The sequence below is a fragment of the Amblyraja radiata genome, chromosome 1, assembly GCF_010909765.2.
Source record: "Amblyraja radiata isolate CabotCenter1 chromosome 1, sAmbRad1.1.pri, whole genome shotgun sequence".
NCBI classification, from domain to species: domain Eukaryota; kingdom Metazoa; phylum Chordata; class Chondrichthyes; order Rajiformes; family Rajidae; genus Amblyraja; species Amblyraja radiata.
In genome coordinates this window covers 61,924,406-61,945,889 of record NC_045956.1, presented here as the reverse complement: position 1 = coordinate 61,945,889, position 21,484 = coordinate 61,924,406, and the positions used below count along the sequence as shown (strand labels likewise).

The window sequence follows — 21,484 nt, the reverse complement described above, 5'->3', positions numbered from 1 at the left end:
CCTGGCGACATTTTAAGTTCATGATGTTGAAGATTGCAGATGTTAAGACCTCATCTGACAGGAGAATTTGTCCTGTTGCAAGAGAAAATGTACTCTCTCCTTTATAACTCAACCTCTAAACTAGTAAACGGTTACAAAAAAATTATATGGATTTTAGTAAAGCATTTGACAAAGTCCCTCATGCTACAGAAGATTAAAGTGCATGGGATCCACGGTGATTTGCAGTTTGGATTCAGAACTGGTTTACCCAATAGAAGGCACTGGGTCGTGGGAAGGGTGTTATTCTGGCTGGAAGGCTGTGAGCGGTGGTGTTCCGCAGGGATTTGTGCTGGGAACTCTGTTGTTTGAATCTTCAGGCACCTTGCTTTTTATACCTGTTTGACTTATGCATTTTGGAAATAGCGTGCTTGTTTAATTAATACCAAAACCTAATTTACGTGGTGTATTTTTGAAATAACGAGCTCAAATTTATACGTTTAAATTTATACGTTTAATTTGCTCATTTTTTAATCACGCGCTGCTTTTCCAGAATGTAACCCCCCACGTAAAACGCGAGGTGCCTATATGTATACATACATGACTTGTATATCAATGGAGAAGGATTGGTAAGTAAGTTTGGACACAGCACCAACATTGGTGAAGGTGCTGACAGTGAGAAACGCTGTCAGCTACAATAGTGGTGTGTAAGAAGCTTCTAGATAGGCACATGGAGATGCAGGGAATGGAGGGATATGGAGCATGTGCAGGCAGATGAGATTAGTTTGGCTTGGCATCATGTCGGGCACAGACATTGTTGGGCCTGTTCCTGCGCTGTTCTGTTCCATGCTCTATATCTGTCTCCATTCAAAAAAATCATAAGACAATAATTTGCATTTTAAAAGTTTAGGTTTGCAAATTCTAGGCCATTCAACCATTGTCCCTTTGTTGGCACTTTGAAAGCGTTTACAATGAGCCACATTACCTCTCACCCACTTCCATTGCCCTACATTTTCTCCCCGCAATTTAAAGGCAACCTGTTCATCTCTGTGTGATCAACCTTTTGTGCAGCATTCCGTGAATGATTGAATGTGTTGCTGTGCGTTACAACTAATTCAACTTAAGCCCCTATTTACATAGAGCTAAGAACAGTACTGCACTGGAACAGGCTCCCCGGCCCACAGTATCGGTGCCGATCATGATGCTGAGGTAAATTAAAGTCCTCTGCCTGCACGTAATCCATATCCCATCAGCAAGGAGAGGGGCGACAGGCCTTTGTGGCCAGCTGCAGTTGCGACTGTGAAATGGCACCAAAACTTGGCAACTATTACATATGGACTCAGTGGGCTGTTTCTATGCATTATATGCCTAACTGGGGACTGTTCTTATGGATGGCAATAATCTTATTCAACTGTATGCAAAAAAGAATCTCACTGTAGCATGATACATGTGATAATAAAGGAACCACTGATCCTGCATATCCATGTGCCTATCTAAAAGCCTCTTCAACACCACTTGAGATTGCAGCAATGGAAAGAAACTCTTATTGGTCATATTGTTTGGACAATCTGCATACCTACCTATGTCTTTCTCCAAGATTGCCTCCAATCTTTGCAGCTGTGACCTGCAAAATAGTAAATTATAATTTTAGTGCTAATCTTTGATTTAAAAAAAACAACAGTAATTTGTGTATGTGTATCTTCTTTATTGACCTCAAAGTTTATTGTACGCAATTAAGAACTTTCCCCTTTAAATAGAGATACTGTAGTAAATGTAGTATAATGTAGTAAACAAGGACAAGTTAATGCACAGCAAATTCCCGCAGACAATTGTGACCAATCAATCAGTATAATGTGGTGTCCAACATTTTCTGTCTGCATGTCTGACCATCAGAACGATAACAAAGGTGTGAATGGAAAAATACATTCTATTGGCACAATAGATTGGTTTTATAGAGCTTATTGATCTTATAGAGGTGTATAAAATCACGAGAGGAATAGATTGGGTAGACGCACAGTCTCTTGCCCAATCAAGAACCAGAGGACATAGCTTTAAGGTCAAGGGGGAAAGATTTTATAGGAATCTGAGGGGTAACATTTTGACACAAAGGGTGCTGGGTGTATGGAACAAGCTACCAGAGGAGGTACGTGAGGCAGGGACTACTGCAATACTTAAGAAGCAATTAGGCAGGTACATGGATAGGGCAGGTTTAGAGGGATATGAACCAAACACAGGCAGTGGGACTAGTGGAGATAGGGCATGTTGGTCGGCATAGGAAAGTTGGGCCGTAGAGCCTGTTTAGAACGCTGTATGATCACTTCTGTCAGTGGGAGTTTGTTGTACACTAACTTACCACTGTCTGGTAAGTCTGCATCGTATATGTGGGGCTAACGGGTGGTACTGACCTTGCACGACGCCTCTCACAAGCAGACGGTGCTCGGAATATCGCCTCTGGCTCTTCAGATGCTTGCCGCGAACATAAACCTTCCTTGGGCATGGTGCCAACCGGCACATTCAGATTGCCCAGCTTCATATTAGCCACTGCCATCCGAATCGTATCCAACACCACCTCTTTGTCTAAAGGGAGATGAAATGTGGTAGGAGATAAAATCAGCCAAAAGTGTAATTTGATCAAACTTTCATATTCATGTCAAAGGAGCAGAATTAGGCCATTCGACCCATCGTCTACTCCGCCATTCAATCATGTCTGATCTATCTTTCCCTGTCAATAGACAATAGGTGCAGGCGTAAGCCATTCGGCCCTTCCAGCCAGCACCGCCATTCAATGTGATCATGGCTGATCATCCCCAATCAGTACCCCGTTCCTGCCTTTCCCCCATATCCCCTGACTACGCTATCTTTAAGAGCCCTATCTAGCTCTCTCTTGAAAGTATCCAGAAAACCGACCTCCACCGCCCTCTGAGGCAGAGAATTCCACAGACTCACAACTCGCTGCGAGAAAAAGTGTTTCCTCGTCTTTGTTCTAAATTGCTTACCCCTTATTCTTAAACTGTGACCCCTGGTTCTGGACTCCCGCAACATCGGGAACATGTTTCCTGCCTCTAGCTTGTCCGAGCCCTTAATAATCTTATATGTTTCAATGAGATTCCCTCTCATCCTTCTAAACTCCAGAGTGTACAAGCCCAGCCGCTCCATTCTCTCAGCATACGGCAGTCCTGCCATCCCGGGAATTAAGCTTGTAAACCTACGCTGCACTCCCTCAATAGCAAGAATGTCCTTCCTCAAATTAGGGGACCAAAACTGCACACAATACTCCAGGTGTGGTCTCACTAGGGCTCTGTACAAGTGCAGAAGGACCTCTTTGCTCCTATATTCGATACCTCTTGTTATGAAGGCGAACATGCCATTCGCTTTCTTCACTGCCTGCTGTACCTGCATGCTCACTTTCATAGACTGATGAACAAGGAACCCCCCGACCCCTCTCAACCCCATTCTCCTGCATTCTCCCCATAACTCCCGACTCCCTTACCAATCAAAGGTCGGCTGCAAACCTTTCTCGGGAAGGAAACTGGAAATGTCGGCCACTTGTCAAAAGTCAAGTCAAGAGTGTTTAATTGTCATACGTCCTGAAACGGGGCAATTAAATTCTTACCTGGTTAAATCATGTGAGGAAAATCACAACACTTGCATTTACAGTGGTTCTATTGTAATAAAGCGTCCTGGTTGCTTCAGATTTCTACTGATCTTCTACAGACCTTCTACCGATGCGCCGTAGAAAGCATTTTATCGGGATGCATCACAGCATGGTGTGGGAACTGCTCCGTCCAAGACAGCAAGAAATTGCAGAGAGTTGTGGACGTAGCCCAGACCATCAGACAAATCGATCTCCCTTCCGTTGACTCCATTTATACCTCACGCTGCCTCAGCAAGGCCACCAGCATTATGAAGGATGCATCGCACCACAGCCACTCCCTTTTCTCCCCACTCTCATCGGGCGAAATGAACAGAAATGTGAAAACGCACACCTCCAGATTCAGGGACAGTTTCTTCCCAGCTGTTATTGGGCAACCGAACCATCCTACCAACAAGTGGAGAGCAGTCCTGAGCTACTATCTACCTCACTCGAGACCTTCGGACTCTCTTTGATCAGATTTTACTGGCTTTATCTTGCACAAAACATTATTCATGTTATCTCCATTATCATGTTTCTGTACACTGTGGATGGCTCGATTGTAACCATGTATTGTCTTTCCGCTGACTGGTTAGCAAGCAACAAAAGCTTGTCACTGTACCTCGGTACACGTGACAATAAACTAAACTACATTGGCGAGACCAAGCGCAGGCTCGGCGATCGTTTCGCTGAACTCCAGCGATATGAACATTGACTTCTCTAACTTCAAATTGTACTTTGCTTTCCCTCTCTCTCCATCCCCTCCCTCTTCCCAGTTCTCCCACCAGTCTCACTGTCCCCAACTACATTGTATGTCTGTCCCATTCATCATAGTTGCTGAGGCTGTGGTTAGTATTCTACAGTGTTCAAGAGCCTGATAGTTGCTGGGAAGAAGTTGTTCTCGTCTCACCTTTCTAGGTCGTCTACTCCAACATTGCACCATAAGGTCCAACATAAAGTCGAGGAGCAACATTTCATCTTCTCTCTCGGCACGTTGCAGGCCTCAGAACTGGATGCTGAATATTGCAATTTTTGGACAATTTTTCCTCTCCACAGTGGTGGTAGTACCACAAAGCTAAATGTTTTTTTTCTCACTTCAGCTGTCAGTTTCTATAGTAAATGTTCCCTCAACAACTTTGTTCTGCACACTATCACAGGCCCCCCTCTGTCTTCTCCACACACCTGGTCTCCACAATTTAAAACGGGTGCTTTCTTACATTACCAGTTCTGATGAAGGAGCTTTCACCAGGCAGCTGCTAGAGCTGCTGTCTTACAGCCTCAGAGAACCAGGTTCGATCCTGACTACAGATACTGTCTGTGTGGAGTTTGCATGTTCTCCCTGTGACCGCGTGGGTTTTCTCTGGGTGCACTGGTTTCCCCCCACATTCCAAAATTGTGCAGGTTTGTAGGTTAATTGGCTTCTGTAAATTGCCCCTAGTGCATAGGATGGGGTAGCATTGAACTAGTGGGCTGAAGTGCCTGTTTCCATGCTAAACTAAACACACTTGTTTCACGGCCCCATAGCAGAAGCGTCACGTTGCGGGGCAGGAAACTGGAAGTATCCTGAGCTAATTCTGCTACCACCATCATCTACCGTGTCAAGTGATGGCTTCCACTGATTGTGGCTGGAAGCTTGCGTCCTTTTCAGGACGGACGATGACAGCGATGTCAACATTTGTAACAAGATGGACACGAAAAGAAGAAGACTGGTTTCACAATGTACAACAAACTTCACTCTTGAAGTTGTGAACTGCTTGGGGTTGTCTACACAAAAGGTGTTATAAGAATCCAAGTATTTCTACTGTTAACACTTGTTAGCCCCTACATTCTAAATACTGAGTGACTTCCTAAGGTGAGAGGGGCAAAGCTTAAAGAAGATGTGCAGGACAAGTTTTTTTACGCAGAGAGTGGTGGGTGCCTAGAACGTGCTGCCAGGGGTGGTGACAGTAGCAGATACGATAGTGGCATTTAAGATACTTCTGGAAAGGCACATGGATATGCAGGGAATGGATCACGTGCTGACAGACAAACATTATGTCCGGCACAGTCATTGTGGGCTGACAATAATGTACCTGTGCTGTACTGATCAATGTTCCAACCTAAACAAAGGCAGCAAATGGTAGAGGCAGAGGAACAGAAACAGTGTTGATGATTTTAGTCAAGGTTTGATTAATTGATTGATTGATTGATTGATTGATTGATTGATTTATTGAATCAAACACTTCAGTATGGAATCGGGTCTGTCAGTCCATGCTGACCAACGATCACCTGTTCACACTAGTTTTATGCTATCCCACTTTCTCATCCACTACCTACACTGATAGGGAGAATTGATACTTAAGGATTACTTGATTAGTAAGGGTGTCAAGGATTATGGGAAGAAGGCAGGAGATTGGGGTTGAGAGGGAAAGATAGATCAGCCATGATTGAATGGCGGAGTGGACTCAATTGGCAGAATGGCCTAATTCTACTCCTATGACATGATCTTATAAGAATGTGCAAACTCTGCCCAGGCAGCATCCGCAGTAAGGATCGAACTTCACAATTACAATCACATTCACAATAATACTCTATTAACCAAGTATGTTTTGCGACATACGAGGAATTTCATTTGCCAAGTCAGTCATACAAATAAAAAGCAACAGAACACACAAAACACATTTTAACATAAACATCCATCACAGTGACTTCTCCACATTCCTCTTTGTGATCGAAGGCGAAAAAAAGTTCAATCTCTTCCCTTTGCTCTCCCGCGGTCGGGGGCCTCTAATCCTCCGTTGACAGGATGTTCTTGACTCCCGTAGCCGGCAGCGGGCCCTACGCATCGAGGCGATCTGCTCCTGCATCGGGAGGATGTCAGCTCCCCCGCGTCGGACAATCGAACCTTGCGTCGGGGCTGTTTGAACTTTCCGTGATGTTGGAGCTCCCGACATCCGCGGGCTCTCCCGAGACTGCGAGCTCCCGATGTAAAGACCGCATGCCACGGTTGGAGCGATCCCAGGCAAGGGATCGACTCCGATGTAAGTCCACGCCCGCGGTGGGGTCCAAGGTCAGTCCGAGGAGGCCTCCAGCTCCATTGATGGTAGGCTGCAGAGCAACCAGAGAACGCGATCCGAAAATTAATCGCATGTTCGGCAAGGTGAGAAACTGAAAAAAAATATTTCCCCCGACTCCTCATAAAACAAACCGGAGAACATTTACTCAAACTTTTAACACAAACAATTTTTTTTTAAAAGACGAAAAAACAGACTGTTGGCAATCGTACGGCACCCCTGGTGGTGTCTGTGCCGACCTGTGTGCATTAGCATGTTTCAACAGAAAGGCATTATCTTCAGGAAGTCACAGTCTTGTAATCCTGGGTAATTTCACAAACCTTTAAGACTTGTTACAAGTAGCCATTGCTGTACAGCTTGGATTGAATCGGTCTGGAGAATCTGGCACAGTAGCTCCAGGACCTGTGTGAAGAAGCACATAATAATAATAATAATAATAATAACTTTATTTATAAAGCACTTTAAACAACTACAGTTGCCACAAAGTGCTGTACATGAGAACTCATGAACAAAAAGCTATTACAAACAATTAAAAACCATTAAAAACCGTAAAACGAAGGACTATAAAAAAACACACAAAAAATTAAAAGACATTAAAAGCACTAAAAACAGGAGCAATGCCTCAGCCAGTGTCGAAAGCCAAAGAATAAAAATGTGTTTTTAGGGAGGATTTGAAGATGGACAGTGAGGGGGCCTGTCTGATGTGCAGCGGCAAGGTGTTCCAGAGTGCCGGAGCAGCAACAGAAAAGGCTCTATCCCCTCTGAGCTTCCGCTTAGACCTTGGTACCTCAAGGAGCAGCTGATCAGCTGACCTGAGGCACCGGGCATCACATGGATCATAGTCAACTTCAATGACTCGATGGGCCGAATGACCTAAATCTGCTCCTCTGTCTTATTGTCAGTCATATCTTCCCATCTCCACTTCTTTCCTGCCTTCCACTGTCTGCTCCTTCCACAACTCCTCCCAACTCATCCCTTCGCACCCAAACCATCACCTCCCCAGATGTAACACCTGTCCCTACACCTTCTCCCTCACCTCCATCCAGGGACACCAGCAGTCCTTCCAAATGAGATTAGAGGTTCATGAGCACCTCCTCGACTGCATCCGGTATTCCCGACGTGGCCTCCTGCACATCGCCGAGACCAAGTCCATTACTGTACCATTCCTAAGCTTGCATATATTTTCATGTCACTACATGTTCTTGACAGGTGCCACTGATTATTCATCACAATCAAAAGCAGGCATGTCCAGTGATGTAGCGTTCTCTCAGTACAAGCAATCCTGATCTCCCATTTACCTCATTGGAGACCCTCGGACTATGTTTAATCGAACTTAACTGGACTTTATCTTGCACTAAAGGTTATTCCTTTTATCTTGTATCTATACACTGTGAATGGCTTGATTGTAATCATGTATAGTCTTTCCACTGATTGGATAGGCACAAAGTGCTGGAGTAACTCAGCGGGTCAGGCCGCATCTCAGGAGACAAAGGATGAGTGACATTTCAGGTCTTCACACAGGCCCCAACCCGAAACATAGCCCGTCCTTTTTCTCCAGAGATGCTGCCTGACCCACTAAGTTACTCCAGCGCTTTGTGCCTAACTTTGGTATAAACCAGCTTCTGCAGTTCCTTGTTTCTATATCTGGTCTTTTTGCTGACTGAATAGCAAGCAACAAACACTTTTGTTTCACTGTACCTCAGTACACATGACAATGAACTAAAGTAAACTAAACTAAGCTGTGCTGGGGTTGTCCGTTTGAATCTCTGGACATTGTGGTCCAGAACAAGATCTCAGATCACAGAGATTGAGCAATTGCAACATTAATGAGCTGTAACAACATAGAAACATAGAAAATAGGTGCAGGAGTAGGCCATTCGGCCCTTCGAGCCTGCACCGCCATTCAATATGATCATGGCTGATCATCCAACTCAGTATCCTGTACCTGCCTTCTCTCCATACCCCCTGATCCCTTTAGCCACAAGGGCCACATCTAACTCCCTCTTAAATATAGCCAATGAACTGGCCTCAACTACCTTCTGTGGCAGAGAATTCCACAGATTCACCACTCTCTGTGTGAAAAAAGTTTTCCTCATCTCGGTCTTAAAAGATTTCCCCCTTATCCTTAAACTGTGATCCCTTGTTCTGGACTTCCCCAACATCGGGAACAATCTTCCTGCATCTAGCCTGTCCAACCCCTTAAGAATTTTGTAAGTTTCTATAAGATCCCCCCTCAATCTTCTAAATTCTAGCGAATTTCCTCACACCAAGACAAAATAAGCAGTGATGTATTTTACGAGACACAAGGAACTGCAGATGCTGGTTTACAAAAGAAAGACACAAAATACCTAAGAAGGAACTGCAGATGCTGGAAAGTCGAAGGTATGCTGGAGAAACTCAGAGGGTGAGGCAGCATCTATGGAGCGAAGGAAATAGGCAACGTTTCGGGATGAAACCTTTCTTCAGACACATGAAGGGTCTCGACCCGAAACGTTGCCTATTTCCTTCGCTCCATAGATGCTGCCTCACCCGCTGAGTTTCTCCAGCATTTTTGTCTACCCACAAAAAGCCTAAGTAATTTTGCAGGTGTGGCAGCATCTCTGGAGAACATGGGTAGGTGACGTTTAGGGTCTGAACTTTAGACTTTAGCAGTCAATCTGTACACTAGCACTATCCTACAAACTTGGGACAATTCACAAATAAGAGAAACCAATTAACCTATAAACCTGTATGCCTTTGGAATATGAAAGGAAACCTGAGCACCCGGAGAAAACCCATGGAACAAACTCCGTACAGACTGTACCCGTAGTCAGAATCGATCCCGCGTCTCTGGCACTGTAAGGCAGCAACTCTACCGCTGCGCCACTGAGCAGCCCCTGAAGATGCGTTCCGATGCAAAATGTCATCTATCCATGTTCTCTGGAGATGCTGCCTGACCTGCTGAGTTACTCTGGCATTTCTCCGCCCATTTCTCCACGGGATGTTCAGATTGCTGGTAAGGCCAGTGCTTGGTGTTCATCCCCCAACAATTGTCCTTAGACTTTGGTCCTCAGAGATGCAGCATGGAAACAGGCTATTTGGCCCACCGAGTCTGCGCCGACCACCAATCACCCCATACACTAATATCATCCTCCACACAGTGGGGACAATTTACAATTAACAAGCCAATTAACCTACACCTGCTTGGTTTTAACCATCTGCCATTTCTCCGCCAATTTTTCTCCAAGATGTTCAGATCTCTGGTAGGACCGGTGCTTAGTTGTCCATCCTCAATTGACCTTGAGATGTCTTTACCAGCAGCTGCCGTCTGTGTGGTGAAGACACTCTCACAGAGCAATGTGGTGTAAAAGTGCAGGATTTAGATCCAGTGATGAAGGAGGACATGACCAGGGCAGGATGGTGAATGATTTGACCATGATGGTGTTCCCATGGGCCTGTTGACTACTTTTTAATAAGTACCGGTAATGGATTTGGGAGGAGATAACAGAAAAATGTCTGGAACTATAATTTGAATTTAACAATTATGAAAGGCATATATAAGGTAAGACAGTCAGAAGCTTTTATCCAGGATATAAAAAGCATGGGTGGGTGCCGGAGGTCGTTCGAGGACACATTGCCGAGAACAAAGAGGGACCATATGGGACATTGGAATACTTTGCAACTTTGTTGGTGCCCTCTATGTGGTGACTCTTTGCATACGTGTATGCAAAACAAAGAATCTCACTCCGACACGCCACATGTGACATTCATTCATTCAGTTACTAGTGGGCATAGCTGCAAGATGAAAGGGACAAAGTGTCGCCAAAACGTGGCAACACAGGTATTGCCTAGGTGAGGTCTGCTATATGATTGTAACGGGTTGTATGCAGAACAAAGCATTTCAGTGCACCTAGGTACATGTGACATTAAAGTATAAATGAATCATTGAATTGAATTTGAGGGAGACTACACCAAGTGCAGACCCGTTGCGTCTGCTCCCCCAACGCAAGCTTCCACCACTCACCCGTTCCCCGATGCAATATTGCACCACTCATGCATAGCCCCCAACTGCGCAGGCGCTCCTCATCCCCAGCACTCCCTCCCCTCCTCTTCACCCTCCCTTTTCAATCCCTAGAGAGGGAGGGGGCATAGAGAGGAAGGGGTGGGAGAGAGGGGGGGGGGGGTAGATAGGGAGGGTGGGTAGAGAGGGAGGGGGGGTAGGGAGGGCGGGGGGGGGGGGGGTAGAGAGAGAGGGGGTAGAGAGGGAGAGGGATAGAGAGAGAGGGAGGGGGTAGAGAGGGAGGGTGGGTTAGAGAGGGAGGGGGATGGGGGTAGAGAGAGAGAGGGAGGGGGTAGAGAGGGAGAGGGAGGGGGTAGAGAGGTAGGGGATGGGTAGAGAGCAAGAGGGGCAGAGAGGGAGGGGAGTAGAGGGAGAGGGAGGGGGAAGAGAGGGAGGGTTGAGAGGGAAAGGGCGAGGGAGGGAGAGGGAGGGAGGTAGAGAGGGAGGGGGGTAGAGAGGGATGGGGTAGAGAGGGTGGGAGTGAGGGTAGATAGGGAGGGGGTATCTCTATCCATCCCTCCCCATCTCTCTCCTCCACACCCCCCCCCTCCCCCAATCTCCCTCTACTACCCCACTCCCCACCCCATCTCCCTCATCCTCCTCCCATCACTCCCATACTCTGCCCCAGGACGCACCCAGGCGGTAGAGCAGCGCCAGGGCCTGAAACTCGGCCTGGTTCTCGTACTCGGCCCGGCCCTGACTGTAGACTCCATCCGTCAGCTTGGCCACCGCCTGAGCTGCAGTGGAGGCCCCGATTTCATCTCCGGGCTCGTCCCTTAGTTCCAGCGGCGGCTTCTTTTTCGGCCCCGGTCATGGCCCCCATCCCAAGCCCCAGGCTCGGCCCTCACTCCAGCTCCAGCACCACCCTCCCCACCGGGTGTCGGGTGCCAACAGCCTCCCAGAGTGTCACGCCCTGCCTAGCGAGTGCATTGTGACGTCACTAGGGCTGTTTTTAAAACTTTAAACAATTAAAAAGTTCAGAAATATATATAGGTGGGAATGCGACGGGAAGATGTTTATCGCCTCGACGGGAAAAATGTGAGTAGGATGTGTGTAAATGGGAAGGCTGTGGCCTAGCGTTTGGAAGAAAATAGGAATGAACCAGAATGAACCAGATTGACACACACACAGCCACAAACAAGACGAAGACTTTTAGTATTATAGAGATAGATGTGTAAGGCAAGCTTTTTTACACAGAGAGTGGTGGGTGCCTGGAACGTGCTGCCAGGGATGGTGGTGAAGACAGATACGATAGTGGTGTTTAAGAGGCTTTTGGATCAACACATGGATATGCAGGGAACGGAGGGATACGGGCTCAGTGTAGGCAGGTAAGAGTTGGTCTTGGCATCATGTTCGGCACAGATATTGTGGGCCAAAGGGTTGATCAATGACCTGTAGTGTTGTACGTTCTCTCTTCTATGTAATAACCAGGGCAATACTCACGAGGATTTCACGTTCAGGCGTTGAGAGGACGGGTCGCACATACTCGCCGCTTCCAGCTCGGGAGCTCGGTCGGGGGGAACTACGTGACACTGGGCGTGATGGTGATTGACACTGACTCCCCCTCTCTCCAGAGTACGGGGAGGCCCACCTCTCGTCCTATTTTAAAAGTAATTACATTTTAACTTTGTTCACAAACGTAACAGGTCGTGAATGATCTGCATGAAAATGTGTCAGCAATTGAAAAGTACGGTTCCTTTCTGAATGAGCTCAGAAAGGCTGGGTGTCTTGAGAACGCATTTAGACCATAAGACCATAGACATAGGAGCATAATCTGGCCATTTGGCCCATCTAGTCTGCACCGCCATTGGATCTTGGCTGATCTATTTTTCCCACTGAACCCCATTCTCCTGCCTTCTTCTCATAATTTGGTGACTAATTGCAGACATAGGTCAACAGGAAATCATTTGACAAAACCACAGGGATTTATCCAGGTGGAGTGGCGACCATGGTGCCTGTAGTGAGAGAGCTCAATTCCCACCACTGACGCCCCTCACCTGAAAGAACATAAAGCTTCCCTCCCAAAGTGGGCACAGAAAACAAGTTTAAAGATAGATACATAGTGCTGGAATAACTCAGCGGGTAAGGCAGCATCTCTGGAGAGAAATAATGAATGATGTTTGGGATCGGGACCCTTCTTCAGACATTTTCAGGGTCCCGACCCGAAACGTCAACCATCCTTTTTCTCCAGAGATGTTGCCTGACCCACTGAGTTACTCCAACACATTGTGTCTACCTATGCTGTAAAACACCACCTGCAGTTCCTTGTTTCTTCAAAAAATAGTTGGCCATTGTTTTATAAATTAATCACTGAATCCTAGCTCTGGCGCAGAGTTGTTTACCAGAATGTTGCCTGGATGAGGGGGTATTAGCTACACGTAGAGGTTGGATAGATTGAATAGATTTCTCTGTAACATTGGTCGCTGAGGAAAGACCTGATAGAGGTATAATGTTGTGAGAGGCATAGACAGGCATAGAGGGCATAACTTTAAGGTGAGAGGGGCAAGGCTTATAGGAGAGGTGCAGGGAAAGTATTTAAACATGGGGAGGGGGGAAGGGGGGGAGGTGGGGGGGGGGGAGTGCCAGGAATGCTGGTAGATAGTGTTTAAGAGATTTTTGGAGAGGCACATGGATATGGAAGGAATGGAGGGATATGGATCACGTGCAGGCTGAGGAGTAACTCTGCAAGTGATGCTCATGAACAGATACAAACATGTAGTTTTGGTCACCTCATTATAGTAGGGATGTGGAGGGTTTCAAAAGGGTGCAGATAATATGGATTATATGCAGGTAGATAAGAAGTGGTCTTGGCATCATGTCCTGCACAGACATTGTGGGCCTAAGGGCCTGTTCCTGTGCTGCACTGCTCAATGCTCTATGCTAGGTTTAATGGCAGATTTAAAAAAGGGAAAAGTGTCTTTAAATGGGTTGAGGCTCTGCGAGTGATGTTTACCGTGAGCAGTGAAAACCATCACCTCTTTCGCTGGTTCCCCGAAGAATTCAACTCTGGCCGTCAGATCCTTCAGTGCATCCCTCCAGGCCTGGGAGTCTGGACGGAAGAAGTAAATGAAATGAAATGAAACAAAACAATCGTTGAAACTTACTAAAGAAATTCCTTGAAATTCCACTGATTTGGGCAAAATAATGATTCAATGATACTTTATTGTCACGTGTACATAGGTACAGTGAAATACTTAGTTTTTGCACACTATCTTGTAAAATCATACAGCAGACTTCACCCAGGCAGCACACAACGACACGCCACATTTCTAGCATTGACAACATTTCAAAAGTTCTTAGTATGCTATTATCTCATGGTGGCCCCCCTGCTGAGTTCCTCTTTTCTCTCGGGGCCCCCCCCCCCCAAAAAAAAACAAAATCAGTTCTCCAGGGATACTGCCTGACCTGCTGAGTCACTCCAACACTTTGTGTCTTTTTTTTGTAAACCGGCAACTGCAGTTCCTTGTATCCAAAACAAAATTGGTACCTGGTACAAAGTTCACTGGGACCATCCAAAGAGATTTGTCCGGAAATAAAATACTGCAGATGCTGCATGTCCGAATTATAGCTAGCCAGACAGCATGTCTTTGGACATCTGCGGAAGGTCATGTTTGACTAATCTTCTTAAATTTTTTGAAGAGGTTACTAGGGAAATTGATGAGGGTAAAGCAGTGGATGTTGTCTATATGGACTTCAGTAAGGCCTTTGACAAGGTTCCTCATGGAAGGTTGGTTAAGAAGGTTCAATTGTTGAGTATTAATGGTGGAGTAGCAAGATGGATTCAACAGTGGCTGAATGGGAGATGCCAGAGACTAATGGTGGATGGCTGTTTGTCAGATTGGAGGCCGGTGACTAGTGGGGTGCCACAGGGATCTGTGTTGGGTCCACTGTTGTTTGTCATGTACATCAATGATCTGGATGATGGTGTGGTAAATTGGATTAGTAAGTATGCAGATGATACTAAGATAGGTGGTGTTGTGGATAATGAAGTAGATTTTCAAAGTCTACAGAGAGATTTAGGCCAATTGGAAGAGTGGGCTGAAAGATGGCAGATGGAGTTTAATGCTGATAAGTGTGAGGTGCTACATCTTGGCAGGCAAATCAAAATAGGACGTACATGGTAAATGGTAGCGAATTGAGGAATGCAGTTGAACAGAGGGATCTAGGAATAACTGTGCATAGTTCCCTGAAGGTGGAATCTCATGTAAATAGGGTGGTAAAGAAAGCTTTTGGTGTGCTGGCCTTTATAAATCAGAGCATTGTGTATATGAGTTGGGATGTAATGTTAAAATTGTACAAGGCATTGGTGAGGCCAATTCTGGAGTATGGTGTACAATTTTGGTCGCCTAATTATAGGAAGGATGTCAACAAAATAGAGAGAGTACAGAGGAGATTTACTAGAATGTTGCCTGGGTTTCCGCAACTAAGTTACAGAGAAAGGTTGAACAAGTTAGGTCTTTATTCTTTGGAGCGCAGAAGGTTAAGGGGGGACTTGATAGAGGTCTTTAAAATGATGAGAGGGATAGACAGAGTTGACGTGGATAAGCTTTTCCCATTGAGAGTAGGGAAGATTCAAACAAGAGGACATGACTTGAGAATTAAGGGACAGAAGTTTAGGGGTAACATGAGGGGGACTTCTTTACTCAGAGAGTGGTAGCTGTGTGGAATGAGCTTCCAGTGCAAGTGGTGGAGGCAGGTTCGATTTTATCATTTAAAAATAAATTGGATAGGTATATGGACAGGAAAGGAATGGAGGGTTATGGTCTGAGTGCAGGTAGGGGAAAATAAGAGCGGCACTGACTTGAAGGGTCGAGATGGCCTGTTTCCGTTCTGTAATTGTTATATGGTTATATGGTGTGACCTTTAACTAAAACATTTCTGAAACTTTATTAACTGCTCCATTGGAAGCTAATTAATCTTCCATTCTGGAATTACTTTCCAGAACAATGTTGCTTTACGATTTTGCCTTTATTTTTAGTCAGCTCTACAAATTGGTGACTTGTCATTCTTTGGCTAAGTGATTGACTTCCACAAATTCAAAATCCCTCTTGTCACATAGAACAGTATAGCACGGGAACAGGCCCTTCAGCCCACAATGTCCATGCTGAACATGATGCTTTAAACTAATCTCCCCTGCCTGCACGTGATCCATATCCCTCCATTCCCTGCATATCCATGTGCCTATCCAAATCCACTTAAATGCCACTATTGTATCTGCCTCCACCACTCCCCGTGGCAGTGCATTCCAGGCACCCACCACCCTCTGTGTAAATAAACGACCTCCCGCCCTCACAATTCCTTTAAACTTTTCCCCTCTCACCTTAAAGCTATGTCCTCTAGAGTTGGACATTTCCATCCCGCAAAAAAAAGGTTCAGACTGTCTGCCCTTTCCATGTCTCTAATATTTGAATATACTTTCTATCAGGTCCCCTCAACCTACAATGTTCCAGAGAAAACTATCCAAAGTTTCTTGGATCTAGAAACAATTCAACAATCCTATTCCCTCTCACAAGCCCATCAAGTCCCCTCTGTTTTTCCCACCACACACATCCAAACCCACGGCAGGGGAATTTTTGCAGCAGCCAATTAACCTGCCAGCAAGTCTTTGGGATGTGGGGAGAAACAAGAGGAAATCCACAGGAAGAACATGCAAACTCCACACAGACAGCAGCAGAGGTCAGGATCAAATCCGAGTGGCTGGCGCTGCGAGGCAGCGGCACTACCTGCTGACTGATGCATCTCATCCCTTCCAGTTCTTTCCTCTCCCATTGAACTAGAAGTTGCCCCTGTACACTTCAGAACCCATCAATACTCACACAATAAGTTGAGGTCTGGCTGCAATTCATCTTTACATGGGGCGAGTGGTAGTCCTGTGATGATATGCGCCGGGTAAGGAGGTGTGGTGGGAATATTAGCCGTGATTGGCCTCTTGTATTTGGAGAGGTCTTGTTGAGATGGTGCTGTCCTGGCCGGGAGTCTGTCACAGACCCGATCATCATCCACTTTACACACCAGGGCATTGTTCAGACCTGCAATAAAGTCAATAGAGGCATCTGAACAGACGTTTCAGTTGACTGAAATAGATTGGTTTAGGTTTAGTGTGTAGGAAGCAACTGCAGATGCTGGTTCAGCTCAATAGGCCCTGACCACGGGTGAACAAGAGGAAGATGACTGAACTTTGTTGCCTTCCCTCACAGTGGGAAACGTTGATTCCGCTGTGGGGGATGTTTTTATGTTTAATGCTAAATTCTATAGTGTTGTGTTTATCTTATTTGTGTGTTGCAATTGTGTGTAACTCAAATTTCACTGCACCAATTGGTGTACGTGACAATAAATGGCCTTTGTCCTTTGGTTTACACCGAAGATAGACACAAAATGCTGGAGTAACTCAGCGGGTCAGGCAGCATCTCTGGAGTAAAGGAATGGGTGACGTTTCGGGTCGAGACCCTTCGTCAGACTGAGAGTTGGGGAAAGGGCAACTAGAGGCATGAAAAGGTACAGAACAAATCAGAGCAGGTGCGATGGCCAAGGAGCCCACAATGATCCATTGTTGGATGTGGAGGAGGTGATAATGAAGGGATATCAACAGTGAAACTAGCAGGTAGACAAAAATACTGGAGAAACCCAGCGGGTGAGGCAGCATCTATGGAGCGAAGGAAATAGGCAACGTTTCGTGCCGAAACCCTTCTTCAGACTGATGTGAGGGTGGGAAGAAGAAAGGAAGAGTGAAACTAGCAGAATGACTAGGGTGGGTGAAGGACAGAGAGAGCAGGAATACAAGGGTTACCTGAAATTAGAGCAATCAATATTCATACCATTGGGTAGTAGGCTGGCTTGTTATTGTCATGTGTACCGAGGTACAGTGAAAAACATAGTTTTGCAAGTTATCCAAACAGATGAGATATACCATACATAAATACAATCAATTTAAACTCAAGTACAATAGGTAGAGCAAAGGGGAAGATGCAGAGTACAGAATATAGTTCTCAGAATCATAGCATTGAAACATAGAAACATAGAAAATAGGTGCAGTAGGCCATTCGGCCCTTTGATCATGGCTGATCATCCAAAATCAGTACCCTGTTCTTGCTTTTTCCCAATATCCCTTGATTCCGTTAGCCTAAGAGCTATATCTAACTCTCTCTTAAAAACATCCAGTGAATTGGCCTTTGCGCACGAGTTCCAAAGTCAAAAATCAAGAGAATTAAGAGTGTTTAATTGTCATATGTACAAAAATGAAACAATAAAATTCTTAATTGTTATTTTGAATATCCTCTTTGACTGTCTTATCAAATGCCTTGTGGTTTTGCTCTTCCCCACAAGAGACATTTTTCTATTTTATCATCAGAGTCTTGCAGAATCTTGGACCTAATCAGTCACTCCTCAGCAGTTACTTTACAAGTTAGAAAAAAATAGCTTGTATTTTATTGATAACCACACATTTCTGCAAACCGTCTTGTGAATCATTATTTCACCATCTTTAGCAGCACTGTTAGTGAATTATATATTTGTATTCTGCACCCCGTTTCTCAGACGCATTTAATTTTCAACTGCAATAGGTAGAGCACAGAGGGAGGTACGGAGTGCAGATTGTTGTTTTCAGCATTGTAGCACATTAGTTCCATAGACAAAGTCGAGAATCAAGAGTCATGTGTCCTGAAACACAACAATTACATTCTTACTAGGTGGACAAAAGTGCTGGAGAAACTCAGCGAGTGAGGCAGCATCTATGGAGCGAAGGAAATAGGCAACGTTTCGGGCCGAAACCCTTCTACAGGTATGTCCAATGTTCTCAATGGACTGGAGGTGAATTGAAAGATAGAGTAGGAGTTATAGAGACCAACTGTTATCTGTTTAACCTTTTACTTTTTCGTGTCTGTCTGCCACCCGAAAGACGCAGATCCGTGAGCCCACCGGGTCCATGCCAGCTATCACTTTAGCTTTATGTTTTCCCACCTTCTCATCCACTCCCTATAAACCTGGGACAATTCGCAGAGGCCAATTAACCTACAAACCTACGTCTTTAGGATGTGGGAGGAAACCAAAGTAAACCCACGCAGTCACAGGGAGAACGTGCAAACTCCACACAGACAGCAACCGAGGCCAAGATCGAACCCAGGTCTCTGGCACAGCGAGGCAGCAGCTGCTCCAGCTATGACACTGTGCTTTGTAAAGTTGAAACATAACGTTCCATTACTTAAGAGTTCCAGTCTATTTAATCCCATCATAATTGCTTTCTCCCATAACCCTTTGATGGCTGGAAAGGTTTTGAGTAATTAGTGTGCACGTGCGTAGGTTACCTTTGATGTGATAGACCCGTTTGGGGTGAGGGTTGTTGCGGGTGTAGAAGGACGTGTCTGCAGCATACTTGCAGCTGTTGGTTGTTGAATGTCTACCGCTGTTGAGCAATGGTAATGGCAGCCCGTTCCTGCTTCGCGACATTTCATTTCGAAACTCATTTTCAAAATTGCTGGAAGATAAACTTTATCGTTAGCCACCAGCGATGGCAATATAGAACTTTACAAAAGGCCAGAAACACTCAGAATGTCATAGTCATACAGCGTGGAAACAGGCCCTTCAGCCCAACTTGCCCATGCCGATCAACATGCCCCATCTACACTGGTCCTGTGTTTCATATCCCTCTAAACTTGTCTTATCCATGTACCTATCTAAATGTTTTTCTAAACATGTGATAGTACCTGCCTCAACTGCCTCATCTAACAGCTCATTCCATACACCCACCACCCTTTGTGTAAAAAGGTTGCATCTCAGGGGCCTCATAAAGTCATACAGCATGGAAACAGGCCATTCAGCCCATCATGCCCTGTCTACACTGGTCCCACCTGCCTGCTTTTGGCCCATAACCCCCTAAACCTGTCCTATCCATGTAGTTGTGCAAATGTCTTTTAAATGTTGTGTAGCACCTGTCTCAATTACCTCCTCCAGCAACTTGTTCCATACAGCTACCACCCTTTGTGTAAAAATGTTGCCCCTCAGGTTCGCATTAAACTTTCCCCACCCCACCCCTCATCTTAAAAGGTCAGTCAATGTATTTGGAGCAAGATGCTTTAAATGTATTTTTACCTAGAGTAGGGGAATCAAGAACCAGAGGACTTAGTTTAAGGTGAGAGGGGAAGGACAGGACTTAATAGGATTCTGAGGGGCAGTTTTTTTACCCAAAGGGTGGTGGGTAAATGGAACGAGCTGCCGGAGGAGATAGCTGAGGCAGGTGCCATCACACCGTTTAAGAAATATTTGGACAAGTACATGGATAGGATAAGTTTAGAGGGATATATATACCAAACGCAGGCAGGTGGGACTAGTGTAGATGGGGCATCTTGGTTGGTGTGGGCAAGTTGGGCCCAAGGGCCTGCTCCACACTCTATGATGTGTTTCGGGTCAAAAACTCATCATCTGAACACTTTGTCATTCAGTTTTACATCTACAGTATGTTGAATTTTATAATTAGAGTCATAGTGCAGCACGGAAACAAGCCCCTTCAGCTCAGCCTGCCCACGCCGACCAACATATCCCATCTACACTAGTCCCACATGCCTGCATTTGACCCATATCTCTCCAAACCGTTTCTATCCATGTACCTGTCCAAATGCCTTTTAAATCTTGTTATAAATGTGCTCCCTTTAAAAAGTGTGCCTTTATATAGCATGCTACAATGCTGAGAACTATATTCTTCACCCTGCTCTCTTCACTTTACTGTTTGTAGTTCTTGAGGACACAAAGTGCTGGAGTAACTCAGCGGGTAAGGCAGCATGTCTGGAGAACATGGATAATACAATACAATACAATACAATTCAATTTATTGTCATTTGGACCCCTTGAGGTCCAAACGAAATGTTGTTTCTGCAGCCATACATTACAAAACAAAAAGACCCGAGACACAACACAGTTTACACAAACATCCATCACATCGTTGTGATGGAAGGCAAAAAAACTTATCTCTCCACTGCACTCTCCCCCCCGATGTCAGGGTCAGAGTCAAAGTCAAAGCCCCCGGCTGGCGATGGCGATTGTCCCGCGGCCATTAAAGCCACGCCGGGTGATGCAAGGTCGCACACCGGGTCTTGGTGTTAGAGCCCCCGGCGTGCGCTCGCAGAGTCCCGCGGCCATTCCAAGCCACGCGGGGCGATGGTGTAAGGCCCCGCTCCAGGTGCTCTTCAACCCCGCAACTCGGGCGGGAGAAGTCGCCGTTGCGGAAGCCCCGAAAAGCGGTCTCCCAGCAGGGACCCGCGGGCTCCCGGTGCCGCCGTCCGCCAGACCCGCAGTTGCAGCCTCCGAAACTCCGGAGGTCGAGTGGCAGCAGCGCTCAATCACAGCTCCACCCGCTCCGGACTCGGCCAGCTCCGCGACGGTGAGTAGTCGGCAGCTCCGCAGCTGGAACCCCAGGTCGTTCCTGTTGGAGGCCGCTCCACGTTGCAGCCCCAACGACAACGGAGACCCGACTAAGAAAAGGTCGGGTCTCCCGTGCAGGGGAAAGATTTTAAAGTTACCCCCTCCCCCCCACACCACCCCCACCCCCCACACACATACCCCAACAAAAAAAATAACAAAAATTACATAAAAACGAGACAAAAAAATAATAAAACACAGACGGACTGCAGAGGCCGCTGCTGACGAGAGTCGCGCCGCCCACCAATAAGTGACGTTTCAGGTCGGGACCCTTCTTCAGACCAGCAATCATGTTGTACTTGATTGCATTCATGTAGACTATTATCTGATTTGATTGGTTAGCACACACTGCACCTTGGTACATGTGACAATAATAAA

At 45.9% G+C, this 21,484-nt stretch overlaps 1 protein-coding gene across 1 annotated transcript in view; it reads right to left on the bottom strand.

Moving 5' to 3' along the window:
- LOC116974372 (protein TBATA-like) overlaps window positions 1-21,484 on the bottom strand; it is a 46,555-nt gene that overhangs the window by 5,411 nt on the left and 19,660 nt on the right. Inside the window, exons 3-9 of the mRNA XM_033022752.1 lie at window positions 19,000-19,169; window positions 16,516-16,728; window positions 13,675-13,748; window positions 12,143-12,298; window positions 6,981-7,062; window positions 2,382-2,553; window positions 1,557-1,600 (exon numbers count right to left, since the gene is read on the bottom strand). Of these exons, the coding sequence (XP_032878643.1) occupies window positions 1,557-1,600; window positions 2,382-2,553; window positions 6,981-7,062; window positions 12,143-12,298; window positions 13,675-13,748; window positions 16,516-16,728; window positions 19,000-19,169 (911 nt within the window). The remainder of the gene's footprint in view (window positions 1-1,556; window positions 1,601-2,381; window positions 2,554-6,980; window positions 7,063-12,142; window positions 12,299-13,674; window positions 13,749-16,515; window positions 16,729-18,999; window positions 19,170-21,484) is intronic.